The 22,288-nt window shown below is 41.5% G+C and overlaps 2 protein-coding genes across 4 annotated transcripts in view; both read right to left on the minus strand.

Moving 5' to 3' along the window:
• ddr2a (discoidin domain receptor tyrosine kinase 2a) overlaps positions 1-6,481 on the minus strand; it is a 32,934-nt gene extending 26,453 nt beyond the window's left edge. For both annotated transcript variants that reach the window (XM_037115837.1, XM_037115836.1), the window contains exon 1: positions 6,324-6,481. The gene's annotated coding sequence lies outside the window, so the exon portion shown is untranslated. The remainder of the gene's footprint in view (positions 1-6,323) is intronic.
• Positions 6,482-9,200: 2,719 nt separating this feature from the next.
• On the minus strand, positions 9,201-21,471 carry uap1 (UDP-N-acetylglucosamine pyrophosphorylase 1). Of its 2 annotated transcripts, XM_037115610.1 has the most exons (11): positions 21,315-21,471; positions 19,988-20,295; positions 18,600-18,804; positions 17,371-17,546; positions 17,104-17,276; positions 13,752-13,945; positions 13,432-13,572; positions 11,967-12,155; positions 11,687-11,728; positions 10,672-10,738; positions 9,201-9,896 (listed from the first exon to the last, which is right to left on the minus strand). In XM_037115610.1, exons 2-11 carry the CDS (start codon positions 20,268-20,270, stop codon positions 9,804-9,806), a joined length of 1,563 nt encoding a protein of 520 aa, XP_036971505.1. In that variant the 5' UTR covers positions 20,271-20,295; positions 21,315-21,471; the 3' UTR covers positions 9,201-9,803. The 2 variants fall into 2 exon arrangements, with proteins under 2 accessions (XP_036971505.1, XP_036971506.1); XM_037115611.1 differs by lacking the exons at positions 11,687-11,728; positions 21,315-21,471 and having other exon boundaries at positions 19,988-20,270.
• Between the last annotated feature and the right edge of the window lie 817 nt (positions 21,472-22,288).

The raw sequence follows: 22,288 nt of genomic DNA on the forward strand, positions 1-22,288 counted from the left end.
GTGCCCGTACACTACGCACCGTAACCACCCACATGTGCTCTCTATTATATCCTCCTGTTTCTCCCTGAAGGCTGTAACACAGCATTGCGGATATTTTATTTTTATGGGAATGCATGAAATCCGAATCACATTTCCCAAACAGAGCCAGGTGGAGTCTTGTAAACACACACACGCAGTAAAATCTGAGGCGCATGTGCACACGCACAGTGCGTAATTACATTTCTCTTGACTGGAGGAGAAAACAACACTGTTTAGTGTGGGTAAGATGTGACACCTGCGGAGAAGCGTTTCCACTTAACGGTAGGATGTCTTACACCACGTATGCACATTTTGGATTTTGGAGTTTTTTCCTTTATGATAGAGTGGATAATAAACCCGACTTTGCTACGTAAGCAATAGTTTTACAGCAACGTGAAACCAAAAGCTGAAAAGCTAAGGTCGTGTACTGCTCTGAGTCCATCTGCTGAGGCTTGGGTGTCACATCCTTCTGCCCAGAAACTGTTATTTTACAAGAAAGTCTGCAGAGGCTGACACGAGGCCAAAGGACACACTCGCTGTAATGAGTTTCTATTATATGTAATGTATCAGAGGTTAAGGTTTGAGGTTTGTCTTTAACACCGTAACTGCTTTTCTTGAGGTTCGACAGTCTCCAGCAGGAGCACACCTGCTTTAGCTCCTCACTGGGCGCTGCCACGAGGGACCCTTCAGCTGCCCGAGGACATGAACTGTTGAAGCCAGCGTGCAGGTGCTCGTAAAGGCTACCAGCTGATGTTTAGAGGCCACGAGGGAGACAGAAAGTAAGAAAAGTGCAGGAGAGGCTGTGGACACACTTACTTCACCTGTAAATACTCACAGATACACCGATTCATCTGTTATCTACATGCAAATGATGGGGTCACTGTGAATATTGTGCAGTGACGAGGGGGTCTCTGTTTATTATGTAAGGAGAGAGGCCTTGAAAACAAATCTTTGACTGGAAATCCATTTTGATTGAATATCCAGGCCCTGAACTTTACAGCTACACTGTCAGATTGGAAAAACAGCGGTTCACGCCAAGAAGCTCTTTTTTTTTCCTTTCCATTTCCCCCATTAAAGCAGAGGTCCATCCCATGCACGCTGCTTGAATCGAGAGCAATTGTGAATTCAAAACTAGGACAAAAAGTGCTCTCTCAACTTTCAACACAAAAAAGTACATCTGTGTCCTTGAACGAAGAATCGAATGAGAAGGACCTTTAACTGTGTTGAGGAAAAAGTCGTATTATATTCAGACTGCTGCATTCCATGTCCTCCAAATCCTACAGTACAAAATCATTAATCTATCAATCCATTCATTCATTCATTTTTTTAAGTTATTAATTATTTAGTTATTTTTTCAGTGACGGCACACAACTAACAGTGATTGCTCTGAAGTTAGCTAGCAGCTAATTTGCATCTGTCGTCCCTGGGCAAGTACATAAACTCTCTCTCTCTCTCACACACACACACTAACATGCACACACACTAACACACACACGCACACACACAGTAGTCATTGGGGATGACACTTTTGTGCCAGTTTTAGCAAAAACTTGAGCCTGGTGTTAAACACAGCAAAACTTCTTGAGTCTTGAATAGTTACTCAGCTAACCTCAATGTGTCGGAACCACATGTTATAGTGACTTCTTTATGACAGTTGGTCAAAGCAAAGCTAGTTTAAACTACTTTATGTAGTTCATTAAGTATTCAGTGGTTCCTAAAATGTCTTTTGTTAGTGCATGATAAACAATCTGACCAGTTACTTAAGGCACAGTGTGTCATTTTTAGGGCCTGTCATTTTTCCACCGCTGCTGATTCTGATGTTCGCCACTACCGATGAAAAATATCCGACTAAGGCAGAGATGTTCACAGAAAGTATTTCAGTCATGTTATGTTGTTTAGTCACAGACTTCCTGTCATCACTCTCTGACTCTCCTAGAAGTTATGGCGACCAAATGAGAGTCACTGTCATGACTAAAATTACAGATTTCTCTGGATTTGAACATAGTTGCAAAGAGGATGATGTAAGTAGACAACTCTACAAAACTTTATAAAAAGGAATGCAGAAATGTGGCCTATCGTATCTTAAAATCAAATCACCAGAGAAGATGCAGGTAAAATCCTTTTTTTTTAAAGAATCATTATCCAAAAATGTTCAACTTGAAAGGTAAATACGTCTTCACGACCGTCGGATAACTGTAGTGAAGTAAAAGTACAATATGTTCCCTCTGAAATGTTGTAAGTGTAAAGAGAAAGAAAATGGGAGTGTTCAAGTAAAGTACACGTATCTAAAAATTGTACTTATTTTCACTCGGGAACACACAATTTTAGACAATCAACGTCTAAATAAACAGTCGAAACAGCAGAGCAGATAGTAACAGCTGTATAAAAAGGCAGATGTTGTCCACACAGCCTGATACGTCAGCAGTGACAACTCTTTCATGCCCAGGCTGTCATTTGTGCAGAGAGGCAGCCTGCAGCGCGTCCTGAGGTCCTTTTGATGTTGAAATATTACCTTGGATCTGCCCTGACAGCCTGTAATTAGGAAGGACAGGGGCAACCGAGAGACGGCGAGGTGGAAGGACGGATAATATGCTTCAGACAAACAGACAAACAAAAACCGAGGGCCACTTGTAAACAGGAGAGGGAGGACGAGGCCACATGTGCAAACACAGGAGCACTCGGGCTCCGACTGCCGTGTGTTAATGTGCATCTGCTCAGCTCTGTTTTAGCTACTACACGATTGTTTGGTTTCTGTGACTCCACCAGCCTTTTTTTGTGATATCAACCTCAGTGATTACTCCACAATAGATTATATCACAGAAGAAAAGACATTTTTGTCATACTTCCTGTCACTGAATGGGCCTCTGGCTCTGGACGCAGACCTCAAGAAGTCAGAGACAAACAAGCGATTCAGGCACAAATGTAGTGTGCTTTGAGCTACGAGTAACCTAATCCCCCTCGAACAGTAGGTGATGAGTGGGGTGCTGGTTTGGGCAGGGTCGAAGTTCAAGCACGTGCGGCACACAGAGTCAACAGCGCCGCATTTAAGGGATGATGTTCCCTGAAATGCTGCTATTTATACCAAATTACAGCATGCACCTCAGCGAGCGAGCAGGCGGGCGGACAGGCAGGCGGGCGCACAGCTGGTTTTCTCTTGCCAGAAGCATTGATTTGAATACACTTCCAATCAAACAACGTCTGCGTCGAGTTACAGCTATAAGCTAAGTAAGCACCGGGTGCCTCCAGTGCAGTGTTTTGAATGTGGGGCTGAAATTACAGCCTCTGCTGTGGTGTGTGATTTGGGGTCTGAATGTGAGGATGTCAGTCAGCCTCCGAACTGTGGAGGGAAGGGCTGCTAATTGAAATGACATGTCAGAAAGATGCAGTGATAACACACTTCTCCTAATGTGGTTCCATTTTACTCTTTCGTTCGTGTGTGTGTGTTTTAGTCTGTATATGTGTGTGCACGTGAGTGCATCATATATCGAGTTACATCCAGATAATGGAGCGATGGCTTCGGGTCAAATCCCCCCTCGAACGTCCTGTCCTGCTCCGTTTTCCAACTGTCTGAGCAAATAAAAAAACACTAAAGTTGAGTACATTATCCACTCCCCTTGGACATCCACCACAGGCATTTCATATATTTTCCTGTCATAAGCAATAATCCTCCATTTGAGCTCTGACAAAGAGCTTATTTACCCCGACAAAGATAGCTCCTTATTTACACATCCAGCCAAGAGAGTGCAACAACAATCAAAAAAAAGGCCTCAAAGGAAAAGAAATCCACACCCCCTCTTCTTCTGATACAGCCATAAATCGTCCATCTGTGGTTATCACTGCGTTCCTTGAATTAATTTGTGGGCACGTTTTTGAAATCTCTTTTTGTTTTCCCTCAACTTGATATGTCTTCTTGTGCTTCCATTACTTCTTTGTTCCACAGTGTTTCGGCGCGGCGCTGAGAAAAAGCTGCAGAGAGCTGATATGTATGAGAGCAACAAAGCAAAGACGAGTCACACGCTTCATTAAAATCGCTATACATCACGACCCTGCGCTGCATGGAGCTGAACGTGATTATTGAAGGTTGCTAAAGAAGTGACAGTCAAATAACATTATGTTAGGAGAGCTACTCGGATGTGGAAAATGGTGTCCCTCTGGTGCTCTTCAGTATGTGGATCCTATTGGTTCAAATGTACTGAAGAAGTCTGAGGTGCCAAAGAGGCCGATCAGATAAAAATTTAATTTTAATTTAATTTCTCACGGCTTTTCAATCATAACATGTCAGCGAGTTTCAGCCTTTGAGGCCTCTTTGGATGTTGCATGTTTCCATTGCTGTTTTAATTCAAAAGCCATTTCTGTCAATTTCGGATAAAAACATCTACTGTTGATTATTTTGAGAGACATTCTACACAATTTGTGTGGACCACTCTGAGACCAGTTAGGATAATAAATACATGATGAAACTTAAAGTCCATAGCATGTTCAAGAAAAGGGTTTTAACAGTGTATAGGCATTTAAAGGTAGGTTTCCTGATTAGACAGCGGTATAGACACATTTGCAGTTTGGTAGTCTTGACATTTGAAGCTTCGTTCTCAATACATCAGCACCAAAATAAACATTAAAGGTGCTAAGTGTGTGCAATATAAACAAATAGTCCAGGCCAGCTGTCCAATTTGTTCTTAGGGCAGCATACAACCACAGTAACTGCTAACTGCTGCTAAGTTAGCATAGTTAGCTCTGTAAGCCGTGCATCTAGTGGGCCAGCCTGAGAGCTCAGAGCATGGAGAGGAACGCTGGTCCAAGAGCACCTGGAAACCTTTCTCAAATAAAGGCAGTAAATATTCTTTCATATGTTCTTTATTGATCACTCTAAGCCTGCAACTAATGATTATTTTCATCGTTGATTAATGATGTCTATAATATGTCTGTGAAAAGTGTCAATCAGTGTTTCAAAAAGGACTGAGAATTTTGACTTTTTTTCCTTAAAAAAACCCATCAAAATCATAGTTGGCAGTTCATTTGAAAAAAGTTGGTGACTAATCGATGAATTGTTTCAGCTCTAAATCAATTCAATATTCAATTTTAAACGACATAATGGTAAATTTCCCAGTACAAGTCACCAGACATTGTGCCAGAATACATCATGCCACCAACACCAACATGTGTACAGATAAATAAAACCTGCCCACTTACTGCCGTCACACCTGCACAGAGCCACCAAACGTGACCTCAGGATCACCTCCACCTCTCTACGACATTTAATCCATGGATCCAAGCCTCTCCTGCTGCTCATACGCATTCTTAACCCTTCAGATGAGTGTTGAGTGTTGAGTCACCAAATCACTTCAACGTGGTAGAAAGGAGGCCTCTGTGTGGACATCTATCACCCACATACCACAGGAGGATACCTACATACCACCTACGTAACACCTACATAACACCGAGGAACAGACACACCACCTCCGTGACACAAAAAATCGAGGACGTGTACCGGCCTCTCTGTCGAAGCTGTAACTCGAGCATCCGACATTTCATCAGCTGACCGCAGTAAACTCTGAGACAATCCGAGAGGCCATAAATGAGTCAGTTGTTTAACTTTTCCAAAAACACACTGCTCACTGCCCCGCCACAATAAAGCAAACAAGAATGTGTGTGTGTGTGTCTGTGCTTGCTGTGAGGCATTCAAAACAAGAGTCACATCATTTTTACATTAGTTACACTTCAGCTGGTGGTTGTGAAAGAATAGTTGGTGCCATTCTGCACAAAGGACCGTCAGCCAGAAAGCCACAACCACACTTCAATCATTAAATATCTGACATGTCTGTCATCTGAACTTAGTCATGGCATGCACTGAAAACAGTCCAAGAGATGACGCTTCTGCTGGAGTTTTGATGATATTTTAAAAAAGAAAAGTCTGACATTTACAGTCTTTTCTTCAACGCCTGATCATTATCTGAAGTGAGAAGGTGTTAAAATGAATCACATCCAAACCAGAGCAGAGTAAAAAAAAAAACCAGTGTGTTCAGTTTGAAACAGCTGGATCTGAAGCAGAGCAGAGAGGACTTTCAACACAACACTGCATCACTATGCTCCTCTCGTCTGCAAACAGCCGGTACTCCACAGAAGAAGGTACATGGAGTTCAAACATCCAGCTGAAGCTCCCACTGTGAAATACCTCCAGGAAACCTCAGGGTACACTCAGAGGTTTCAGGAAAGTTGGTCAGAGTCAGGATTCTACAGTCCCAAACATTTTTTCTTTGCAATAAGTAAAAAAAAAAAGAAAAAAATAAATAAGAAGGGTGACTTACTTCTAAGATGTCGTATCCTTTAAGACCATTTGTTCCGAGTCGGTTTGAGGCTATTCCAGTGAGAGTCAAAGACGGCTGGATGTTTCAATCCGAGCCCTTCTCTCTCTCTCTCTCTCTCTCTCTCTCTCTGTCCGTCAGTCGCCTTCACCGGGGCTCACTGGGCTGATGTAAGACACCCCTGCACGTAGGGGAAAAAAAAGAGAGAGGGAGAGCAGAGACAGAGGGGAAAGAGAGAGAGAGCAAGAGAGAGAGAGAGAGAGCAAGAGAGGGAGGTAAGAAAAAAAAGTTCACATTCTGTGGATTCTTGGGAACGTGCCAAAGTCCCAGAATTCCACATGCCACACATACGGTTTCAATTAAGTTTGAATCCAACGCTCAATCAGAAAGCTTTCTTCCTCCTGAAAAGAGCCTTTCATTTGACAGCTAGAGGCTCAGGCAGCCGCGATGCACCGTAACGTTTGTTTGCTGAAGTCATTTCAGTTATTTAATGACACATTTATAGAAAGTATATCAAACGTACACTTCAAGTTTTCAATACGACTTTATTTTTTTTTTTAATACTGCTGATCTGTTGAGTGTGATCACCTATAATAATGAAATATGAACTTTATACGGTGAAGCAACTTTTCTCTTGAAACCCCAGTGGCACTAACGCTGCAGTGCGTCACAGCCTTAATAGTCAAAGCAGAAACGTGAAAAGTGTGAGTCAAGTGTCACGGAGAGGTCGTCCTCCAATGATGTCACAATATCTGATGTTGTGCTGCTGATCAACAGGGTCAAAACTGTTTTTCACAAGACCAAAGAAACTCAACTTATTTGAAAATGTGAATGTTTCAGTGAGAAGAAACTGTGACTTTAGGTTTTTCCTTATTTCTCGGAGTGTAAACGTTGCCTGTAGTGTGTCTTGATGATGAGGAAGCCATCATGCAGTTAAGTGACTCAAGTGGCTCGGAGGAATTTATTGGATTTTTTTTGTCTTTAGATGGAGATTTTCTTCAACAGGATGTTTGGAGGTTGCTCTGTTCTTCCATCACTCCATAGTACAATATTTCAACAACTATTAAACGGATTGAATTTTAGTTTGTACGGACATACATTGTCCCCAGAGGATGAAACCTAACTAACTAACTAACTTTGGTGATTCCCTGACATTTCTTTGAGGGTCTTAGGTTCACATTAGTGGTCTGACAAACTTTGGAAAGAATCACCAAGAAAATTGATGTTCCTCTTGGCATAACCTGTGTTAACGTTTGTGATCTCAAATTCTCGTATTTGCCTGAATAACTGTAAAAGCAGCATTTTGTTTCTCATATTGAACATTGTAAACACTGAACCTGTGAAGCATCAGCATCTTAACATTGTTATCACATCTCAGCATGCTAGTGTTAGCATTTAGCTCAAAGCAGTGGTGTCCAAGGCATGACTGTTGACTTCGTCTTATTAGACTTTAAGTGGAGGACGATAACACATTGCAATAAATTACAAAACAATGTGAGTACTTACTAAGGAACGTGAGGTATGAATCAAGACTTGATTGTTCATGTTCATACTTCCTGAATTCTGTGACACAAGGACTAGATAATGATGAGTAGCTGGACCACAGACAGGGAGATAATACACTAATGAATCATTAGGTAATGATGACCTCATAAATCAAGTGGATCAACATACTGACCACTTTCTTACTTTGTTCTTGATTTGCTATGAACCTGCCGCTGACTAACACAAACTACTGCTGACTCGTTACTTCTGTAATTACTTAATCATTAGTTCCTATTTCTGTTCTTTAAAGTTCAATAAAAACATAATACTAGTAGATGATGACTTAATCTTAAGTTTTTTGTGCCCCCTCAAGTAAAATGATCTGAGTAGTTTGAGCAGCAGGTTGAGAGAAGGTTGGCTGCTGTGGCTGCAAAAAATTACTTTATTTATATATGTGGTGTGAATATAATAATTATTAAGTACATTTTTGAGATTTGGCAGTGTCTAGTCTGTTATTAAGAAACTGATTGTGAACTTTTTAATATAATCATTAAGTGATGAGGTGCTACTTTGTCACTACTCAGTATTATGACGCATTTTCTTTGAGGGGGCACAGAAAGAGTAACTAACAATTAAGTAATTAGTAACTAATGAGTTGTTACTAGTTTGTTAATGAGGAATATCTCATTAAGAAAGCTGTCAGTATGTTCATCCACAGATATTTCTAACTGATTCATTTGAACTGATCATTTCCTAATGATTTATTAATGTAGTATCTCCCTGTCTGTTCTCCAATAACTCATTTTCTGCCATATAATCCTCGAATCACACTCAGGAATGACTTATTAACAATTAATCAACTGTCAAGTCTTTCCTGATGAATTCCTCTTGTTTCTTAGTAACTACTCATATTTCTGAGCACCTCATTGTAAAGTGTAACCCCAGAACACCTCTGAAGTAGAACATTGTGTTCAGATTTGAACACAACGTGTGGGACACCGTAAAAAGTGTTTTTCTGCTTAAGTACCCACACTGCAGGTACTTCACCTTCACCTAGTGCAGTTATGGAGCTGGAGAGACAGAAAGAAAATGAGTCAAAAAGGGGCCACAAAAAAAAATATTTCCTGAACAACTGCAGCAGAGTTTGCATGCTCTGGCCCATCTTAAACATAAACCATGTGCTGGAAACTCTGATTCAACCCACCAGCAGTTATAATGCAAAAAACACATCCTGCAGACACAACGCAGTGAAACTCACAAATTCACATTTGTTTGCTGATTTTTCAGAAAACTTACTAATACTTAGCTAGCTAGCCTAGGCAAACACAGTAGAAAAACACTGTAAAGTAAATATCTGGTCTGAATGTACAAACACACAGAAAAACAAAGCATTCAGTAGGTTTTCCAAGAAGGACATTTCTTTAATAAAGATGATAGAAACCATAGCATCTCTTAAAGCTGAACAACATCCCATCTTCAGTGATTACAAGGAGAAAAGAAGCAGATATTATAAATACCCCCCACAGCCCGTATCATGTACCTCGATTACATGCTAGTAAGAAACATCTTTCTGATTATTTCATCTCATTGTATAAAAATCACTTGGTAAAATGAGTAGACGGTTGTGTCCATCTATAGAGCATCTATCAGGACATATAAAAATAAGTCTCATAAGCAAAATAAATAGATGCACCTGCTGACTGCTTCATCCAGTCGGTGTGACAGGGATTTCGTCCTTCATCTCATGCTGTGTTCAAAGTGCTCCTCAAAACAAATAGGAACTAAGTATGACATCAACATACGAAGCAAAAACAAAAAAACAAAAAACAAACTTCATCTTGCTCGTTCATTCATTTTGGACAGCCTCTTTCATGAACACGTGCACACGACATTTGTTATTGCACAGCGATGACATCACAGTATCTTCCAGCAAACGTTGAGAGATAAAAGGAGGTCGGTATTTGGGTTGTCCCTCCATCTCTCTCTCTCCCTCATTGTCTAAACTCCGTTCTTCACCAGCTCGTGGACTCCGTTCTCGTCGATCATCAGGGTTGGATGAAACTCTCGTCCCTTCACCAACTCTTCAAGACCCTTAAAGAAGTAAACGGACAGTGTCAGGACAGTGTTTGTGTGTGTACAGGCGGAGAGCAGGAGCGGAACAACATCTAGATCTTCACTGTCCCTCCGGTTGTGCAAGTACACAAAATATATATAAGAATAATCATAACAATATAATAATAAATAAGAAAAACGAAAACAGAGTATACAGACAAAATATAAAGGACAGCAGGGATAAGGTGCTTGTGTATATCTATACGTGTTTGTGAACAGTGGATCAAAAGTGGGTGCAAAGTATGGCGCAAATTATTTAGACTCTTCATTAGTCATCGTTTGGACGTGAGATCAGTTAAACCAATACATGTGTGTGTCTGACTACAGCACCATCTTGCAGGCTAAAAGCTGGAATAGTTTAGTAGATAGACATACTGTCTAAAAATGTTTTCTTCAGCAGCTAAAAATTCCCTCTGGACGGTTTCCTCTGTCCTGTCGAGTTCATCTCAATTTTTTCGTCTAATAATAAAATCGTAATGTATGGGCGTTGTGAACCGGACGGTGTAGGCACATCTCACTATCTGAATAATGCGTCCTTTAAATAGCAGAAAAAATACTAAATTTCAACCAAAACCGAAGAGCTGGTTATTATCTACTAACCCCCACGCCCCCAAGTATTGTAGACAACAAAACATGTTACATTTTAAGACAACTCTCCATCTACTTGTTTAGGAGAATGGGGAGTATTTAATCACTGAAATTTCATTTTTTTGGCGGAACCTAAGCTTTACTACAGTAGGCTGCGCCTCCTTACCTCTCCCCCGTAGGACACCACCGGGGAGATCTCACATTTGATAGGCAGGTCAGTTCCATCCTTCAGGCTGGAGGATCAGGAGAAAAACACAAAGTAACAGAATGAGCGATTCTCTCGTGAAAATGCAGAGGGATTAGTTAAGAGAAGCAGCTGCGCGTCCAGGACACAGCTGTTCTTCTGCTGCGGCTTGTGATTAGAGTTCAAAAAGGAAGAGAATCAGAGCTTTATCATTGTCAGACACGCTCAGTGATTATTCCTCTGACCCCGGAAACAGACTTCCCCCTAGAAGAAAACAGGTGAGCGACAGGTAATGAGGCCGTTGGAGAAACCCTCCAGCACATTACCATCACTCAGCTGGTTCACTTCTAGCCTGAGGCAACAATCACTTATCAGGTACTTCAGGTGTTTTCTGAGCTGCTGCCCACACATCTGAGGATGATCAGGACATGGATGAAGGAAAAGCTGAATGATTGAGGAAACAGCACACCCTGCAAGAGCCTGAATAACATTCAAGGGTACCGTGAATGTTACTGAAGCACATGCTCATTTAAAAAAAACAAAACAAAAAAAAAAGCAGATGGATTTAAACTCAAAGGCAAACTAGCAAGCAATGAACGTTTGGCCTTGTCGTAAGACAAATCAACAGGTTTGTCATCTGCTGCCAGAGAGACTGGTGCCCATTACCCAGCATGCAATACATCATGTGCATTAGTAGCAACCATCTGAGGGGAAAATGATCTGTCAGCGGGTCATTATGACTGTACATCATCTGACCAGGAGGCTAAGAGGACTGCGCTTTTCAGTTTGTCTAAACTGATCCTTGCTGTCATTTCCTTCATTACTATATGCGAGAAAAATGGCTGCAGACTTTTTTTCTCTTTTCAGTGAGAATGAAGGTAAAAGGACGCCAAGGATCAGACTTAATGTTACAAAGTGTTAACACGTCTGAGCGAGAGGGAAAGAAAGCCAAAACCCCATCACCATGCATGGAGTACTGCAGGGGGATAATAGTTACTTTCTGTTGCCATCATCTGTGACACTTCCTGCTCCTCCGTCTCTGGAAACATTGCACGGGACACACACAGGAGCAAGACCAAGCATGAGAGAAGGAGGAGTGAGAGTGTGAGGCTAAAAGAATATGACGTGTGTAATACAAACAAAACATAAACAAAAGCCAATGCATGTGGTTTGTACACAAGGGAAGGTGACCACGAGGAGCCCGTGTCTCTGTGTGCGTCTTGTGAGGTGATGTGACATGCATGATTGCTCTGTGTTCGCAGGCTGGCTGTGGTCACCTGGGGATGGCGGGTACACGTCTGCCGTTCTCGTCGATGAAGTGGCCCCCAGCGTTGAGCACCCAGCGGTGGTGGAGGGACATGAGGGCGTGTCTAGCTGTGGTGGGCGTGTCCTTTCCGTCCTGACTGTCCGCATTCTTCAGCGGGGAGAACTCGTCCTCCCGCAGCACCTCGTACACAACAAAAGTCCTGTTGGACACACACATGCAGCACATCAGCACAAAGACAGACAGTACAAAGTATGAAGATTAAATGCCATGCTACCTTGCTTTAAAGCTGAAATAGTTTGTCTATGTAGAAATTTAATTTGAAACATTTTTGATTATCAATTTTCATCAATTTTCAATCAAAAATTCCAAATATTCTCTTCTGTCTGCTTCTTGAATGTGAGGAATTGCTGTTTTGTCTGTATTGTATCATTCAAAATGAAGTGTCTTTGGGTTTTTGGACAGCTGGTTGTACAAAACAAGCAATGTGAAGAAACTGATGAAGAGTTGTACTGTACATAAAAAGAAAGTAGATTATTGTAGAATATTTTTTAGCTGCAGCCCTAGTTCTACATCTATCTATCCATCGTAAACAGGACAGATACTATGTAAGAAAAGGTGCCTCTTGTGCTGTCCAGTAATCCACAAACATTGTAATTTATTTATTTTTAATACTAGAGAGGTTTGGTGCTCCTTCATAGGTTGAAAAAAACATTTTGTCCAACAATGGAGTGTTGGAGCAGCACGTTTCCTGAGGGTTGATCCTTGCAAGTGCTCCGTTACAAAATACACAATCATACATACAAATACATATTCTATAATGCAGTACACTGAAAGATCCGAAAGAGTCAGACATTTTAAAATGCTGGCTGCAGAAGAGAGTCAGCCCATCTGTATCCTGCTAAAACCTACCAGACTGCCAGTCTGGGCACAACTGTAATCCATCACCTCAGCTACGCCGAAAGCTATTTCTCATCTTTCTACTTAGGAATACAGCTAACAAACCTCGGAGGAAGCTGGACATGTCTGCAATGTTTTTCCATCAGTCAATCATTACAGGAATCCTTTCATTAGATGTAAAGTTCTATTAGTAGTGGCGTGACTCAAAGCTGATGTCATTCGACACTGGAGGAGGTGGAATGAGTGAACAGCTCATAAACCTCCATCCTCCTGCAGAGTGCTTGGCAGGCTCAGGCTGCTGGACCCGACCTTGGAGCGTTGGGGCTGGTGGGATAGGCCACTGGGACTGGAAAAAGGGGCTGGTTCTTGCACGGAAGGACAGATCAAGGACCAGTCAAACCTCGGGCCTGAAGGCCTGCCAGGAGAACATATGCAACCCAGCCACCTCTCAGAAGGAGCATAAGATAGTCATTGTATTCTCTGCACTTTACAGCCTCATTCATTTTAGGTGAGAAGCCGCCTGCTGATGCTGTCACACACTCTGTGCCCTCTGTGGAAAAAAATGCACCGTAACTCACTTGGCAAACTGGAAGATGTCAAAGACGAACTTTTCCATTTTAATCCCATTTGGTTTGTCCGGTTTGATTAGCTGACCCTTCGCATCCACATGTGGGATCTTCTTCTGGGCCACATGGTGCTGCAGCTGCGGCTCGTGCTTCCTGGAGTATAAACAGAGACAAAGAGCGAGACAGATGCTGATTTATTGCCGCACATTGACTTAATAATGATGATGAGCTGATGTTCTTGCATAAGAAACCACTACTGAGCAACAAATTAATACAATCTGACAGAAAACTGCACGAAAAGTGTGGCTCTGTTCAGGTGGTGTTAGTCTTACTGCACTATGTCTCTGAGGAAGGAGAAGCTGAAGAAGTGATTGGCCACGTTTCCTGCGTTGAACATCAGCCGTCCGTCAGCGCTGCGCTTCTCAGCGGTTGCCAGGGTGATCTCGCTGTACTCCACCACCTGATAACGCCCATCCACCTTGCAGACCACACCCACCGCCTCCGTCGGATTGGTTTTTTCCACCACCTTGAAACATAAGAAAAAGACTCATTAGTTTTCTGCTACGAAAACTGAACTACTACCACATTTTACGCACATGTCAGTCATCGTTTATTGAGTAATTTACGAGGAATTAGCAGACTGACTACGCACTAATGTATCATATATAGAATATACACCACGAAGCGATACGAAAATATTCTCTGATGACCTCTTTTGTCATATTTTTTGTGATTGTGTGTTAAAAATCAATTCAGTAAAATGGGAATTTTAACTATTGCAGGTTTAATATGGTGAAAAAAGCAGAAATATGAGTGAAAATTAGCTGATGTATTAGTTGATTTTACATTTAAATAAGGCTCAAAAAGTTCAGTTAAAGTCTGCACTGAGTGAAAAAAAAAACCCTCTCCCCATCTGCTGGTTGCTAATGACAGAGTGGAGTCCTGATGCGGGGGTTGGTGAACGGGGTGGGGTGAGGGGCAGGGGTGGTGGTGGCGGTGGAGCCACATGAACTGTGGCGGAGCTCAGTAATTTATGACGGGAGGGTGGGACTCCGCTCTGATCTGATCCTTCCATCTCTGCACCACCGCACAACTCATAATGTCAAACAGGATCTGCACGATCCATGCAGTGAAATATTTCAGTCTATTCATTCTGTGTTGGCTGGAGAATAAACACAGTGTGATAGAATAAGGTTCAGTGTGGTGCTGCTGAGAGATAAAGAGCCTCTAGAGTCGCTCTGAGCTCTAATGAGAGTGTTACAGTTATGTAAAACTAAACTGAGAACTAAAAGTAGTGGTGAAAAAAACATTTTAGAAAACTAACTGATAATGGAAATAAAAATATATAGGAAATTCTGAGTTTTAAGTATTAAGTTATAACACCCCCAGGCTTTAAACAAACATGGCTTCATTTACATGTAAGTTCAAAGAAAAAAGTGGAAGTTTTTGACAGATTTTCCATGACAGGTAACATTTGTCGTTAAAAACCAGAACAATGGTTGGTCACTATGAATGAATAACTCTCAGGTCACATCCTGTTTCCCAAGCAGATGTTACACACTGTATTGGACTTTTGCAGACATGAAGCATGTTTCCTGACTGATGCAAGTCTGTGCTCTTTGTTTTACTGTTTATAGATATTTCATTCTCCTATTAGTGGTAACCTTGACAACAAGTACTTAGGCAACATCTACAGCAGGAGATGCGAATGGTATCAACAGACTACTGACTGCATGTTTCCTTTATTTTCTCTGTAATTTGATGGGCCAATTTCATTCACATTGTCACTGATACATCTGGGAACGAGAGCTTTGCTGGGAGAGCGTAACACACAAACATCCATCTTATGACCTCCCAAACCCCAAACACTCAGGACAGGCTCTCCTCTGCAATCAAACAGCTGGAGCCAATAATGCATTTCTGAGAAAATACTAATAAATAGAATCCCTATGATACCATCAGTAAATATAGCTACAGTCAAACAGTTTTGACAGTTGTTTGACATCACACAAGGTCAAAAGGAGCAACGGCATGATAGCATTTAGTGTTAATTTATATATATATTTACATATATGTGTAATATCTTTCCCATTGTTACAACAATTCTGTTTTGTTTCCTGGGAACAACAGATGTAACATAACATTTCCTGTTTATTACATAATTAATTATAATAATTATAATATAATAATAATATACTGTCTTTAGGCTTATGTGTTAGACTCCTAATTGATAAGTCTATCGAAAGAAAATGTGTGTAACTATTTCAATAATCGATTCATTGTTACTTTTATTCAGCAATTAAAAAGTATCAAACATTTGTTGGGTTTAGCTCCCTAAATGTGAGGATTTGCTACTTTTCTTTATCGTGCATGATAGTAAAAAGAAGAGTCTTCGGGCTTGAGGAAACTGTGATGAGCACTTTTAAAATTTACATAAAAGCCCTAATTGTCTTTCTTGACTAGTGCCATGACGTATTAAATGTACTACAACAGTCACTGTTATAACAAAGGATAAAACTGACTCATCTAGCTTTGCCAGTGGAAATTCTTTCTAAACCTGTTCTGTGAGGTGCATCTCAACTATTCATTCCACGTGCAGTGTGAGTTGGACGTACTGATACATGTTACTAGCTAAAAAAAACTAGAGTATAATAAAAAAACAGAAAGAAGTTATAATTAATCATGAATAAGCTCTAATTACTAGTGGAAAACCGTTTTAGGTTGAACTGTTGCAGCCTGAAAAGCTTTTTTCCACACATTAAACTACACTCTGTCTTTTTCCAGAGACGCCGTTTCGGAAAAAGTGGCATCTCCACATCACACTGCTGTGGTCCGAGACTGTGATGAAAAATGACGGAAGATTATCGGCTCAAGCTTCACATTTCCTAGAAAGCTGTGATGAAGTTATTGCTCAATCAACATGAGAGCAGGGGACGATGTGGCCTGTATCTCCACCCAGTGGTGAGTTGTGGAAGGTGCAGCTGTATATACACTGTAGCTGTCGTCACAGCAAACTGAACACGCCTGTAAATACAAGACTGACACATTCAAAAGATGTGGCTCAACAACCGTCACCGTTAAGGACCTCATGGAATTTAAAAAACTCGACTGACTGATGAGACGGGGTTACGCTATGACTCAACTGCTAGTTTGGTTCCTTGTATCAATCTCCAAATTTACGACACACATCTATATTTAAATGGGAATATGGAAGTTTCTTTGATGCATTTTATTATTTGATTGAGGTGTAATAATTGTGTGCATGTATCTTTACAATACTAGAACTTCCTGGTCTGATAAAGGTTACTGATTATAGGATCAATGCAACAAACCACCTCATGACCAGAACATAAAAAATCTACTGCTGCCTCAATCTTAATATATTGTTCATCTCTTAGCACTTGACATTAAAGACGCATTTATACTATATATCAATTTTTGTGGTAATAATGGTATAAAGGTGTTCACTTGAGGCAACATCATGATTCAGGTGTTGTAATCAGGATGTCCGATTCTTAAAAATCAAAGCTATGGAACCAAAACTGTAAGATCTTTAAAATTAAAAGATTTCAGAACCCGAGTAATACCTTTAGTGTGTTAATTCATTTTGAGACATATCTGAAATCCTTAAAAAATGAAGAAATAAGACAGGAACAGACAGAGAGAGCAGGAGATGTGACCAACCTTAGCTCCACAGTCCGCTCCCTTCTGCACACAGAAACCAACAAAGGCGGGGTCCGCCACTTTGACCAGGATATTATCTACACAATACACATGGATGAACTCGACCCCCCGTCGCTCCATGTCATCTATGATGCCCTGGTTCCCCAGCGCTCTGTACAGACCCCCGTTCCCATCTGAAACACAAACACAGACGCGCATTTGAAACACAAACTGTAAAAACGCAGCGTGAAAGAAGACAATGACAAAATACATCCTGAGTGGGCTCACCAGGGGCCATGGAGAGCTTTCCTTTGCTCTCCAGGATGATCTTGCCATTGTAGTCCATGGCGGGTAACATGCCCTGCTGAAAGAAGACGACGTTGTTCTTCTCCAAGCCAAAATAGTTATGTCGGGAGAAGAAGTCCTTGGTGGACTCCATCGTCCTGCCGCTGGTCATGATGTACCTGAAGGCAACGCAGGAGGAACTTTTGGTTGATCCATTCATGATTGTTATTCTCTCTATTCTAAAAACCTCCAGGAAGATGAACGCTCAGGAAAACCCGTTGAAGTAGATTTTATGTTTTAAATGTTTGTTCAGTGACTGTTCACAAAAATGAGACAACAAAGCTGACGTTAGCTCCAGCCACAGACATATAAAAGTCAAAAGTGTCTTATTAAGGTAATTAGAAGCAAATTGTTTCTCATGTGTAGAGGAAAATGGTCTGTTGATATATGGTATAAACCAAAATGATGTCTCATAAAGAATAAGAACAGTGTTGAATGTTATGTGAAGTACAACTGAAACCAAAGTACAGACTTTGTTTGGAGTGTGATCCAGCTGAAAATGAGAATGAGGTGCATTTTTCTGTTTTTGGGATGTACTTCTCAGTAAAACCTCCTCCATTTATGCTGGTTTCTTTTGGCTGGAAGATTATGAAAAACACGGCTGTACTTCAGTAATGGAACCTTTTTGAAGCAGATTTTGTTTGCGAGCCTTTACAAGAAAAGGAAGGATGTTTTTGTTCAAGACCGAGCCGTGAAATTACCTTAAATTCTGCAATGAAATTAAATATGTTGGGTGTCCTGTAAACTCATAAGGGTTGGGCACTTTGTGTGCAAGTATATGATGGATAATAAAGAAGCAATAACTTCCTTATAGAATCAGTCCTGCGGGGAATTTAACTGTTGAACCTTGACGACAGTGTTATGCAGTCTTTATGTATTCCTCTGCTCTGCTTTCCTTCATCCATCATATCTTCAAACTGCCCTTGGATCTGCTCCACAGGGGACTAATCCTTTTCTAGTAACACAATTTCCGTGACTGACTGTCCTTTGATGCTGGCAGTGATTTGACCCAGAAACACAACTGGGACAAATAGTTTTAGATCTCATTACAAATAAAGACACATTATTCAGTAGCTTGGATCAGATTTTTTTAGATAAGGCAGCAGTTCAACGGACAGGCACACAAACTAAAACGCCTCAGTCATGTCTTCCTGAGTAACACGAGGTCTTACCAGGGAACACAACATTTGGTTTTGTGCTTCTGCTCAGCCAGCTGCTGCAGCTTCAATATGCGTTCAGCCTGGATCTGAAAGAGGGTTTTGTGGGACGGCAGCCCCACGTCGTACATGCCTTTGGGGTAAGAGACCCCCAGTCTGGTTCCTTGGCCCCCGGCCAGCAGCAGGACCGCCACTTTACTCTGAGAGATGCACTGCAGACCTGAATCAGCACAGAGAAGACTGAACAGTCACAAACGGTGGCAAGATTATGTTTCCTATAGATTATATTTAAGATAGTGAAACTCTTTACATACTGATACGATGGGACACGACACACTGGAACAATATCTAATCTCTATTAACATTATTAAGCCATCACCAGACATTTTTATCACTAGTTCAAATGGACTTTGGCAATGTGACATAATAATGAGCCCGACACGAGCCTTTATTGTGGTTCATCAGTTTATAACAGTTCCAGTTTATCTCACATAAACTGCTGCTACGTGACTCAACATGCAACTCTATTTCTTCTTACTAGTGCCAAAGAGACAAAGTTTATTCCAGCGGACTGGGCGGGCCTGCTAGACTCTGACTACCCTCCCAAACCTACACACACGCGCGCACACACACACACACCTCGCCCTACACACAGATTTGGTCTCGACAGAGCAGAGTGACCTCATCAATGAGGGTCAAGCAGCCACGCTATTTACGTCAGGCTTAAATCAAAAGCAGATGTTCTCTGGTGCCCGCCTCCTCTGTCATCCTCCCCCGGGAAAAAAACTCGACAGACCCGCTAAAAAGGTCAGACCCCCACTGCAAGGAGGATTACGCAAAAGCATAATGAACAACACAAACTGACTCACTCATATTTCAAATCTACGCAGGAGACTCAGACTGGGAATAGTCTGTGTGTTTAGGCAACCAGACAGCAAGCAAGGAGAGAGTTTCTGATGCAACTTAACTCCTTGATAAACTATAAGGATTTAGTAAAACTCTGCTTTTGTGTGTTCTTTAAAACATCAGAAAAGCAAGTTATTAGGACACATCTCAATAACAAAGCATCTGGGTTAGCATGTGATGCTTTAATCCCCTTTGGGCTTCCAAGTGTGATACCAGGAAATCTTTCCTCTCTCACCTGTGGGCCATCACTTCGTATTTAAAGGTTGTTCAACCGAGACTGAATTGCCAGGAAACAGTCTCTTGACAGGATTACTGTTCCCGCAGTTACCACGCAAGTCTTGCTTAACAAGCAGTAATTGCTTACATAGTCTCTCCTGCTGTGTGACATTGTAAAACCCCACCCCACCCAACAAGACATACCATACAGCATGTAGCACACTGACAGTGGCTATATAAATACACTTTCTGTAGGCAGAAACCGTTCTGATGGAGCTCACCTGCCAGCTCCCAGTCTTTAAGACACTCCCTGTCTCTCGTCACACTCCCCAGCACCTCCCGGGGCACCGGCTCCATGCGGGTGTCCATCTTCTCTTGTTTGCTGCTGCTGGACGTCTCCATGGCATTCTTGAAGAATCCATTGATTTCCTTAAAGTCCATCCCCTGCAGTTCGCGGGTCAACTCGGCCTGCTCAGCAGGGCTCAGTTCGCTCCAGAACTGCAGGAGGTGAGACTGGTCAGCCTCAGCCAACCTCTGGGCGAGTCCGCTGGCGTTAGGGTCCATTATCAACAGTGGTTTTGATTTAACTCTGAAACACAGACAAAAAAGTGGGATGAGTGGTTACTGGTGAGCACGACTGGAGCGATCAAGGTAATCTCCTCAGCCGTATCTCTGGAAATTAGGTGTTTATAAAGACAGGAAGAGGAAATACACACACGTATATATGTTGGGTTTTCAAAACTGATTCTCATATACTTCAACAGTAAAGCAAAAAGCTACATAACTCCTCCTCAGTGTCACACACTGGGCACCTGGTCATAAAGTATTACAGATAATGTTCTTGTCTGGTTGATGGCTCTTCAAAACTTTCTCAGGTGGGTGGGGTTTCCCTGGGGAAAACTGGACTCATGACCTCAGTGTTCATACATCCCACTTACTTACTGCTGGCAAATCTAGCATAACCTGTGACATAATGCAAACACCCAGCTTGACATTTAACAATAACATTCTCAATTGAACTAACTAGAGGAATGTTTAATTATTGTCTTTGCACCCACACCCACGATAAGCAGCTTTGCTGAACCAGGAAATCATCACAACACTAGAGGAGGGAATGTTTTGACATCTGAATGGGATGCTGAGGGCTACAGCAACACACAATACATTTTCTTAAAATCGATAGCTGATTTAGGGCATGAATCTGATTTAAAATATTCATAGCAATGCTTTCAGTGTTGACTCTGTGTTCCCAGGAGGCTGTGTCAAGTATCCATGGGGTTTTAAAGTTGAGGTTAATCTGACCTGAAACACATGAACGCCTCATTTCACTGACAGCAGAGAGAGATCCAGAATTATCTTTGAAATGTGAAACGGGTTGCTGTGACTACACTATATTCACAATAAACGTGTTTGCTGTGCAAGCAGCATTTATCAGTTATTGCTGCTTAGCTGCTCAGCACACACACACACACACACACACACACAGAGCGGCAGCGGCAGCGGCACCAGAGCCGAGCTGATGCTAGCAGCTAACCGGCTAACTGAGGAGGAAACAGTCGGCCCGGTGACATCAGAAACTATAACATGAATGAAAGATAAAAGTCTTACCTCTGAGAAGTGTTCCTATCCGGTTGAAGACCATTAATGCCAGTATCTGTCTGGCCGCCTGTACTGGTCGGTCGGGACGCCTCCCACCCGGACTACACCTCCTGGTACGTCACGTTGACGTGGCACTAGTGGCGCCGCCGAAAGAGGGTGTGGATGTGGTGCTGCTTTCAAGTGCTGCTCGGAAATTTTGACCAGTCTTAATGTCATTAAAGACAAAAAAAAAAAAAAAAAAGTGCAGCTCTGCCAATAGCCTGTGGATTGATTTGGAAAACTGTTAAACAATCGATTTGGTTAATCGATTTGAGTTCGAGTACAATTTCCCAGCGCTTTCACTCAGTGTTGTAAAATGTACCCCAAAGGTGTACTTGAGTGAAATATTAACATGATGAAATTAAAGGTAAAGGTTAGGGTTAGGGTTAGGTAAAAACGAAAACGAAGTCAAGTGAAAGGTACTTGAGTAAAAGTCATAAAGTGTTTGATATTAACTCAGTAAAGTTAATATTTAATGATTTATATATATTGTTAAACATATATCTACATGTATGTAGGGGTCCATCGGTTATCGATTATCGACCCTGCTACATTTATGCGAGAACTCTGCTTACTAGTTACTTTTAAGATTCGAGTTTTACAGAAGATACACACGGAAAAAAAACATTTTATAAACTTCTCTTGTCTCGTGTTTTTAAACAAAAAAAGGGGATCAGAGGGAAGACACTACGGAGTAAAGAACATTTCTACTCTGTTCTGACGCTGTGACCACTGGAGGGCAATGAACCCCTGTATCATGTTTATGTAATTCACTCTTTAAATCGAACAATAAAACAATTAAACAATCAAACTGTGGATAAGCATCAACCATCGTTGGTTATATTCATTGCTGACTTGAAAACAACACATTACTTTCTTATGTTTGTGTAATCTTTTTTTTTTTTTGTCATGTTGACTAAAACATATTAATCAGAGTGATTGTC

The sequence above is a fragment of the Acanthopagrus latus genome, chromosome 11, assembly GCF_904848185.1.
Source record: "Acanthopagrus latus isolate v.2019 chromosome 11, fAcaLat1.1, whole genome shotgun sequence".
NCBI lineage: Eukaryota > Metazoa > Chordata > Actinopteri > Spariformes > Sparidae > Acanthopagrus > Acanthopagrus latus.